At 42.0% G+C, this 10,618-nt stretch overlaps 1 protein-coding gene across 1 annotated transcript; it reads right to left on the bottom strand.

Annotated features, from left to right (window-relative positions):
* Nucleotides 1-47: 47 nt before the first annotated feature.
* chst14 (carbohydrate (N-acetylgalactosamine 4-0) sulfotransferase 14) lies at nt 48-3,015 on the bottom strand. The gene is made up of 2 exons (XM_078259701.1): nt 2,582-3,015; nt 48-1,847 (listed from the first exon to the last, which is right to left on the bottom strand). Exons 1-2 carry the CDS (start codon nt 2,873-2,875, stop codon nt 1,020-1,022), a joined length of 1,122 nt encoding a protein of 373 aa, XP_078115827.1. The 5' UTR covers nt 2,876-3,015; the 3' UTR covers nt 48-1,019.
* Nucleotides 3,016-10,618: the final 7,603 nt, after the last annotated feature.

Here is a 10,618-nt window from a genome sequence, read left to right as displayed (position 1 = left end):
TTATTCATAAAATAAAGTGATACAAAATTACAGAAATTGCAGTGATGTACATCACAAAACTTGACCTGTTTTATTACAAAGTAAATAGGAAAGATGGGAGACGGATGAGGAGGAAAGGCTGTGACATGAAACAAAGGCCGCTTTTCCACCTGGTAATAAAATCCGATCCGATCACAAGTGGACAGCTCTTAGTACACGTGTTGACACCTGGCAGCAGAATGCGTCTCCAAATGCATCTTGAGTGACCACTCGTGATCGGATCTCACTTTCCTGCTCTATGCGCAAACAAACATGTACATAATTTCCGTTCGCACATACCGGTAGACTGGTTGTGAGCGTGTGTGTATTCATTTCAGCTGTTACTCTCTCATCAATCATAGCTTAGAAACGTGTGATGAGTAATGATAAAGTGCTGCCTACAGTCTAACGCACGCGCCACGGGTGCATTCCCACCTGTACTTCAAGCTGTCCACTTGTGATCGGATCAGTCAGATCGAATTTTAATACCAGGTGGAAATGGGCTCAAACTCTCACTAGTTTGATTTAAACCCCACAAACCTGTGAGTACAGTAAATAACTACATTTGTGTTTTAGCCTGCTAAACCACTGAATGCCCACAAAAGCTATTAACCCTTTACTTTCTTCAATGTGTAGATGAAGATACAAGCAAAATACAAAGCTTGGTCTTGCAACCTTATTTACATTTCCATCAATGTGTGTATATATACTGAATTGGTTCATTTACTGTAACAGTGCATGATTGGAACATGTACAAACACAAAAGTGATTTTCATTCATATTTTTCTTGTGTCTTCAGCTGATTTCAAGCTTTAGTGGTTTTGTAGTCAAAGTCACCATCTTTCCAATAATAAGCATTTTTGCGATATATATATTTGAACATCTCAAGTAAAAATGTGTAACAGCTATCAAAATACTGTTTGCTCCCTAGGAATAAAAATAGTAAAAAAAAATCATTCTCTATAAAAAATATTCTCTGAACTATAAAACACAAAGCACATTTAATGCCGGCAGTGTTCAGTGGTTGTGTTGGGGAGAGGATAAGCGTAGAGGGAAAAGTCTAAAATGTACTTGGGCAGGAGTTCCCTCAGTAGCTTCTGTGGTAAGGTGCACAGGTAATAGTGTAACGTTTCCGTTGTGACCGGCTTGTACCACGTTTGCCTTTCTGGGAAGCGAACGTGAGGAGGCGCTCCAATCCGCTGGAGCACAAACTCCGAATCACTTTCAAGGTGCTCATAGGAGCCGATGAAGTCATAGGACACAGCACAGGGTTGGCACAAGTTGTACACCGGCATCCAGTGCTCGTTCATGCGCTCCACATCCTCGTCCAACAAGTAATGGACAAACTCTGCAAATGTCACATCATCTCCTGTTACAGATGCGTCCTTGGCGCGGCCTTTTCTGTACCGCTTTACGATCTCCACACCGTACTTTTTCTGGTAGGACTCTATCTCTCCAAACTTGTTCCTGTATGCAGAAAGCAAGCGCTCCATTGGCTCCCGCACAAACATGAACTTGAAGTAGTGCTTGAGGCGGTGGCGGATCTCCTCGGGTTTAAAAGAGGACAAAAACAGCAGGTCGCTGCGGTGGTCCATCTTGATGTTGACGTCAACGCTCTCCAGAGCTCCGTTCAGAACCTTCAGGACCCTCTTCCAGTTGGAGCAGGCCACCTTGGGGACGTAGCAGTAGAGAAAGTTGTACTGATCGTTCACCAGGATGTGCTGCAGCAGCGTCTTCCTCTGCAGGGGGCTCAGGGACCAAATGCTGTGGGGCATGTTCTTCTGGCTGCACACGGTCCTGATGGTCCGGTTACGGATCTCCTGGAGGATCTAAATGGAAACACAAATCTGACTTTTAAGGTGCCTTCCACCAATTGTACACATTTCTATTAGATGACTAGTCATGGTTTGTATTACTCAGCCTGTGAAAACAGCTGTATAACATCAAGTCTGAGAAAATCACCCTGTCATTTACCAAGCAGAGGGGGTTTAATGAAAAGACTTTAAAGTTACATTCAATTTTGACCACTTTTTTAATCCGTCTTTTGGGCATCCCCCAACATTATGCTAGTGTTATACTAAACGACTGGAGTGCCCCTTTTAAAAGGGAGCAGACATTTGTAAAAAGGCAATAGTTATATAAAATCAAAACAATATGGCCTGCACACTTCTTTAGGGGTTGCATCGGACCATGTTGTTGCCTTTTGACCCAGCCTTTAAACCTTGCAGGTTTGTTTTTAAGAACACTACATTAAGATGACAAAATGTACATATGTGGGTTTTTAACAAACCAGAACGTTTTAGATTACATTTTGCGTTTGTGGTTTTCCCTTTGACTACCAACTGAAAGTCATTTTTTACCTACTTCAACAATCGATCCAACTAACGCTATGGCTGTAGAGCCTTTAATCCTACAGATTATGCCACAGATCTTTTAATATTGTGAAATACACATAGTCACGAGACAAAAACAAAATCGCCGCTGACTACACTGGACCTATTCGCTTTGTAAAATTCACCCATGAAAGTCCAGCAGAACGTCATGGTGCATTACATTACTATACCTGGGAGTCCACGTCCACAGCAGACGGGCTGTGCTTCCCAATCTGCCGAATGAAGTCCAGCCGTTTACCGCTGCCCCTGGGTGGAGGCGTCTCCATGCTGTTTAGCATTCCTTTCTCTATCATGAGCAGCAGGCCTCCAGATGCTACGATCACCAGGAAAGTTAGCACCGAGGGCAGCACGGCGGAGCTGCGGCGGACGGAGCCCGAGTTCACCGTTGTCCTAAAGTTAATTACCGAGCCGTTGCGCGGTCCTCCGGTCCTTTTCATCCCGTAGTCGTGCCTGCGAGGAAGCATGGCTTGTATCTGGCTTGTCTGTTCGATACCTATTCACTTTTTAAAGTCCACAGCTGCCTAACGTTACTACGTAAGAAAAGAAACCGCTGGTTACCTACCACGTACCCATAGTTAAACTTAAAAAGTGCGTGAAGTCTTCTCGCGTAAATAGGCATTTCCGTCTGAACTTTCAGAATAGAACCGTTTTGACGAACATGTTGCAAGGTCTATGGTTAACACAAATGACCAAAGAAAACATTTTACATAAAATAATTAGTCTGGAGTATGTATGTTACGTGGGTATGCTCCCCATAAATATTTGTAACCCTAACTGATGAAACTAAATGCCAAATTAACTAGAATAATAATTTAAAGACGTCCGGTTAATATTTCCAAAATAAAATCCTCCCTGGTAGATTCAGTCAGTGCACTAAATAAAGTGTAAATAACTATTTGTAGTAATATAGTACATTCAGTAAAAATGTCATTTTGTCAAAAGTATGAAAAGTTTTTCGCCTATGTGTGTGAGCATTGTCTTTACATCTTGGGGATCCTAAAGTACCCAATGCCAGCTGGGACATATTTCAGTTAGTTTATTCTGGCTTTGCCTTATCGTTTAGCCATAGCTCAGGGGACTCCGATTTCTTGGTCCTTGTATACTTTCAATATTTTTACTTTCAGGCCACTGAATGAATATGGAGTAATTTTAAGTATGTAAAGGTACAGGGAAGTAAGATACTGCCAGGGTGTGCCCGGGTTGCTCAGTGGGTAGAGCAGGCGCACATATACTGAGAGGTTTATTCCTCGACGCAGAGGTCCAGGGTTCGAGTCCGACCTGTGACGATTTCCTGCATGTCCCCCCTCTCTCTCTCCCCCCTTTCTCACCTAGCTGTCCTATCCATTAAAGGTGGAAAAGCCCAAAAAATCTTGTTTGTAAAGGCTATTAGCATGAACCTGGAAGCAGATTTTGATGATAATGCTTTGCACGCTTTCTGGAACAGAAATCTCTTCAGTGTTAAGTAATAATAGTAGTAGTATTAATTATACTATAGCTATAGCTCCTGTTTCTCCCTCCAGGCAAGGAAACATTTGAGCTCGGCAACTTTTAAAAAAAACAACCTTTTTATTGTATTAAGTGATCTGCTCTTTATGAATATATACCTGAACACTGCCTAAACATGTTGCATACTGTATATCATTATGCTTAACATTTTAATACTGACTGTGGAAATCTCGTACACCACTCTGTATGTCTGCAGACTTTTGCATTGGTTGGCTTTAATACATAAATATCTTTTTGGGCTGGTTCCTTCTTATCTGTGTACATGCATGTGTCTGTTCGTAGGCCTATTGTTAGTGTTGACTGTTGTAACAATGTCTATGCTGCCCTCTTGGCCGTCACTCTGTTAAAAGAGATTTTAATTTCAATGAGACTTCCAACTGGTTAAATAAACAATATATATGAGCATTTATTGAGCTCTTTGGTGTGTTCTAGCCTAGTGGTTCCCAAACTTTTTCACATCAAGGACCACTAAACTGACACAAATTAGACCGTAGATCCCCATTTGATTAGATCTTCTGTCCAGGGTCCCCCATCTGATAGGATTTCTGCTTTTAGATGTTTTACTACAGAAAGTGTATGAAACCCATAACCATAATAGTCATGCATTCTGTCATTGTGTTTCTTATGGATGAATTTATAGTGAAACTAAATGATTCCCCCTTTTTCTCTGGACCCCACTTTGGGAACCCCAGTTCTAGCCTAGACAGGTCAGCCATGGTCTGTGTGCTTCATCCTTTGGAGAGTTGATATACAGGATGTCATCAGCTGAAACACTAGTTATTGTAGAGCATACATAGGCCTACAAAACAGACTGACAGCACCAGTGATGATTATAAGTAGGCCTACAGTAAACCACAGAGACAATGCATTCCAGGAGGATGAACTCCTTCAGGAATACAGTGGGGGGTTTTTTTCCTCGGGGCGGTTCCGGCGTTTCCATTCAGCTCCTTGTTTCTTTAATTACATCCGATAAACACGGACTTACGTTACAGTTACATGCTCGCATCGTGACAGGAGCTCATATTGTACTGTATGTTAGCGCTGCACTGTATGCCGCCGCCGCTCGCCTTTCTCTCGCAGCCACACCCTCCCATCTCCATCTCGCACGCGTGCAGCTGTGCGGGTCTGACGGTGCGTGCGTCTTCCTGTCGGGCACCCGCAGCATCAGCAACACAAAAGGGTCGGAGAGCTGCCGGAGCTGGGCTTTACCTCAGCGCTGATCACAAGGAGGAACCGCGTTCCAAAAGGTGGTGGGATATTTCCTCTTGTCTTCCATATTGTGTCATTTTTTTTTTTTTAGTGTCCATTTTCACGACGCTAATGACCTTGTCACTGTATCCCGCCTCTCATTTCTCATTAACCCGTTCACGTCTTCTGCTCCATCCTTCACAGATGTGCGTGTGTATGTGTGTGGGTGCGCTGTAAATGGGCTGGCATTTGCAATTTGATCAGACTTGAAATGGGCAAACGCCAATATCAACAGGCCAAATTGTAGCCTAGGCCAATTAATCTTTTTTATTTTTTTAATTAATTTATTCCAAACTAACGTTAATCAATTCAACGCTATTTTGATGTCTTCTGTCAATATCTGAGAAAAGCAAAGGCCAGATTCTTTGTTCTCCGTGCGCCTTTTTACTCTGCAATTAATAGACTGTAATCCCTGTGCGGCAGCTTCCGCCGATCAGCCATTAACGGTCAGGTATTGATCCGTGCCTTTAGCTATAGCCTTTATGTCGATATAGTCGTTCACCATGTGCAGCGATCTGCGGCTTTCTCCAAACGATACACAATACAGCCTTTCGCAGGATGTTTGAGTCAGCTGGAGAACCATGCACAGGCCATATGCTGCGGGCCTACATGTGCGAAAAAAAACGCGTCATTTAAAGGCTTTAAATCAATGCTGCATTACTGTCATCGACAGTGGACTCTGGTGCTAAGACATAAAGTCAGGGAGAATAGATGGCACTTTGCCAGTAATGGATTTGCAGGCTGCTGGTTGGATTTATGGTGCTGGTTTAAGTAAACTGGTCTGTTTATTTATTTTTTTGGTTGGCTTCTTCAGCACCTGATTGACAGGCAAGAATATGGTATTTTAGGTATAACCTGTGATCTGTATTTAGTAGGTGTATGGGTTGATGGTTGAGAGATGACATAAGACAGAGCTGTGCTATGTGCCATCCAGGTCTGTGTTTTGCAGAAGAAATGGGGAAGAGCTTTCACCGTCATTGATTCAAGAGTAGTGCTTTATACTGCAATGTTCAGCTTCATATCCAACCTGAACATCTGGATTCTCAGATGCACTGGAGCTCCACCGTATAAACATGTCATGACCACCCAAATGGTGACTAACAAACACGTTTTCCAGAGACATCTGTGGAGTGCCTTGCCATGCCAGTCAGCATCCATTTTATTTTGAGTCACCTGACCTTTGACCTCAGATAAAACTGCAACTATGGATTTGATTTTAAGTACCGTGAGGCAGACCAAGACGGTCTGACTCATTGTTTTCTGCGGGTTTTAAATGTCAATTGATTCGCAGTCACATAGCAGAAGTGGAAACTCCCAGCTTGTTAAAAATAAAAGGCAGACATTCCAAATTAACTTAGAGGCATAAACCTATCACTAAAATATACTTTGTACAAAAAGTGCTCATTCTGTGACGCATTGGCCTAATCACCTGCATGTTTTGCATAAAACTGTATTTTGCAAAGAGAATAGCAACTACAAAAGTAAATGCTTAGATCTAAGATGTAGTAATCTTCCTGTAATAACAGTATTTCTTATGTATCCCCTGTCAATAGTATAACACTATTTTATATACTAATATACAGTATCAGTGCTGCCCTTATCTAAAGCACGACAGTGTAATTAGTCTACCACTCAATTTCTTATGCGCTCTGACCTAATTAATCAGTGTGGTACAAGTTATCAATTCTTCTGAAATAACATGCATAACCTTAGATAAGGTAACGCATGTTTATGTAACACATCGCTGCTCTTAATTATACCCTTTGCAGTATCTATTCTATTATCATCGCTGCTGATGTCAAGGCTTATTTTACGGACATATTTGAGGCATTGAGGTCACCTCCAAAATTTCAGTGTGCATTCAAAACAACTCGTTTTCATGAAATGAGAAGAATGTGGTTAACCACATGGCTAGTGCCGTGGCTGCTACAGTATCGGTGAGGATAGCAGAGGGAGCGGTTGATCCTGGCTTCTTTACACATGAAGTGGACTCATTAGGACTGTGCTCATCCTGTGTGTGAATATATATGAATGTGAATATCTGTGTGAGAGCATGTTTGAGTTCTGCTTTACTGGGGGGTAGAGGGGGTGGTTCTATTTCTGAGTCAGTCAAAGGAGCAGTCTGTCTTTGAAGTGCTATGCTGCTGTAATATAGGCGGCATCCAGGTTGGTGAAGCCCCATCATTACCATATCCCTGTGAGACTGCAGTGTGATGATGCCAAAACTGTAGAGTGGGGGGAGCTGGTCTTATCACCCACCAACACTATGCTGTTGCACACAGCCATTATGATTCCAGATCAGAATGATATAACCTATAACTATAAAATGAGGATCTTATTGGGGCTACCAGAGTCAGGGAACTAGGCGGCTGTTTTTTTTAGTTTGAAAATGAATGATGTAAAAAAACAAGTAACCACTATAAGACTGTAACATGTATGACCCTAATATTAATAAGCAGTTGTGGCGCACTGCATTACAAGGCATTCTAATCACGCATGTTCATACACAGTGACTGTTAACCCACAATGAAAGCCTTTGTGTGCATCAGCCAGTAGAAATGATGAATGCCACTCTGTTCTCCTGCACTGGCTGTGTGGCGGGGAAACAAAGTGTCACTTTGTGCCTCCTCAGCACAGCAGCACTAACAGACACAGGAGAACGCCCATCTCTCCTCGCTCAGTGCTCCCACTGCCCCCTAACCCTGCTGACACACCTCCTCCCCTCCCGACTGTGCATGTGCTGTACTCCCAACACGCATCACAAACCCACACTGACACCATTTTCCATACCAGAGTATGTGGCTGCGCCTTAGAGCAGTAATCACATTTTCATTGATATGAGAATATCAAGGGATGTTTACTCCATCACTCTCTTGCAAACACACACACACACACACACACACACACACACACACACAACTAAGCCCTCACTGCATCTGACACCTGACTCCAGGTAATGCCCTAGATCCACAGTGACAGCAGGCAGGTGGAGCAGCAGCACATTCATAGATACCCTCGCACACAGAGCGACTGCGGGACGGTAAGAAGGCATCCTTATACAGAAAGTTAAACGGTTGATGAAGTGTGTTAAGTGAAGGTCTCGGACAGTTTGTAGGTTGATTTGAACTATAGCTTCCATTGATTCTTTGTGTATTTTCTGGCTCTCTGTGTGTAAAAGCCATTGTGAGCAGCTCACGTTGTACAGGGTGATTCAGTGACGTGTACTAATATTACTGCATTTTCTGAATTTTTGGTTTATGTCAACTATCGCAGGTCATAGTCATGGTTGAGATGCTCAGGCAGGAGAAGACCTTTCGGTTGTGGTTTTCTTTACACACTTGGGCATTGTCACTTAACTGTTGGCTAATGTGGAAAATATAACCATGGTCATACGATACATGTTGCGTGTCACTCTAACAATCCATTGTTTCTCCACATGCACCCCTGTGGATATCTAGAGAATGGACAAATGTCAACGACACCTTACAGCATAATGTCTGAACATAAACGGAGCGGTATAACATTCATAATGGTAGTGTTTATTGCTTCTGTGTCGTGCTTTGTCCTGCACTGCACTGATGGCTACTACTGGTGGTTGTTTAGTACCTCTAACCAGGTTTTTAGCCATGCTAGTTGGATGGCCATAGGGATGGCAATGTTGGTTAGTTGGGTGGTCCACTGCTTCAGTGCAGACTAAAATATCCCATGACATTTTGTACAGACATTCATGGTAACCAGAGGGTGAATCCTACTGAATTTGGTGATCCCCTGACTTTTCCTGTAGCACCATCAGAGGGTCTGCATTTTACTTTGTCAGTGGTGTTTTCGTGATATCGTTTAAATATGGGGCGCACACTTTCTTTCTCACATGGAAGACATTCATATTGTTGCATTAGGTCAGTGGTTTAGTCTAATGTATTGTAGTGGGTATACTGTACTGTATGTTTGTGTGTGTGTGTGTGTGTATATATATATATATATATATATATAGAGGCCAGAATCTGCCTTTGGGGGAGGGGGGGCATATCATACTTGGGGGGTCTGAGTGTCCTCCCCCAGGGAAGTTTTGAGTATCAACGACTTCATTTGCTGTATTGGGATACACTTTTATGCACCAATTTACGGTGGAAATCCCTTTATTTAGCCTATGTGAAGAGAAGAAAGACAGATGTGAGACAAAATGTATCAGACATATAATGGAACGTATGTCGTTGCGTGTCATTGGGCATTTTTAAGTGGGTATATGGAAATCCTGGAGCTTTCTTAGTGGGTATACTGCGTATACCTGCGTATCACGTAGACCACACCACTGCATTAGGTTGTTCACATAAAAAAGTGACAGATGTCAAAAAAGAGAGCTTGAGAGTGAAGTTCAAACCCAGCTTGTCACCTCCACACAGCTGGCCAGTAACGGCATGAAGTTGGTGTAAATGTCGGTTTTGGAAAGTTATAAAAATGGTCGACGTAGTCCACCCCCCTCCCCCATTCCTGAGGTTGTAAGGTGTGGGAGGGAGGGCGTCTTTGAAGCCATTTGACCATCTGACAAGCTGTTCTGATGAAGCATGCTGCTTTAATCTCGTTAACACACTATTCCTCAGCTCTAACTGAAGCAGACGGTGGTTTGGGTACTACATGCTGAAATGAACTTCTTCACTAACACACACAGGGCTCTGTTTACATCGCTGCATAAACATTAGCTGTTGTGTGCTTTACCCATTTTTTTGGCATATTTGTGCCCTGTACAATCTGTATGGCGCACCGGTGAAGGGAGCTGAGAGTTGCATGACAATTAGGTAGAACATCCAGATCTGTTTGTATTTGGGTAAAAAAACTGGGCCTCTGATGATGTGCTTAAAATAGATATCTGAGTTTATCTGCTCAACATTACTCAGTTTATAGTTGGCTGATTCCATCTGCACCTGTAATGCATAACAGAAATGTGCAGCATTTACATAATAATGCTAAATATTGTGAATAAACCCTTTGTAACCAGGTTATACATTTAGGTTGACATCAAAACTACAAGTTTACTGTGACTATAGCAAGAGTGCCAGTAAAGCAGTCTGTAATGAAGTGTGGATTTATGGATGACTTACTGTGAAAGTCATCACCACCAGGCTGCTGTACAATGACCACACAAACTAAATTGGTTTTAGTCTCAATTTGCAAACCATCACATTTAGAAGATCAATGGAAGATTTACAGTAAATGCAAAAATAAAAAATCTAAGAAATAAAATTAAATGCAATACATAAATGTGTGTGTGTATATGTATATATATATATATATATATATATATATATATATATATATATATATATATATATATATATATATACACACTGTCATTATTGATTGAAAAACATGTTAAAAGGAAAATTGTTTGCCTTTCTGCCTGTAATAACTTGTTTGTTGTTATATATTATTGTATATATATTGAGGTATATTGCATT

Source organism: Sander vitreus, chromosome 9 (assembly GCF_031162955.1).
Source record: "Sander vitreus isolate 19-12246 chromosome 9, sanVit1, whole genome shotgun sequence".
Lineage (NCBI taxonomy): Eukaryota > Metazoa > Chordata > Actinopteri > Perciformes > Percidae > Sander > Sander vitreus.
The sequence above is the reverse complement of the archived record's forward strand: the minus strand, read 5'-3'. Positions and strand labels throughout refer to the sequence as shown.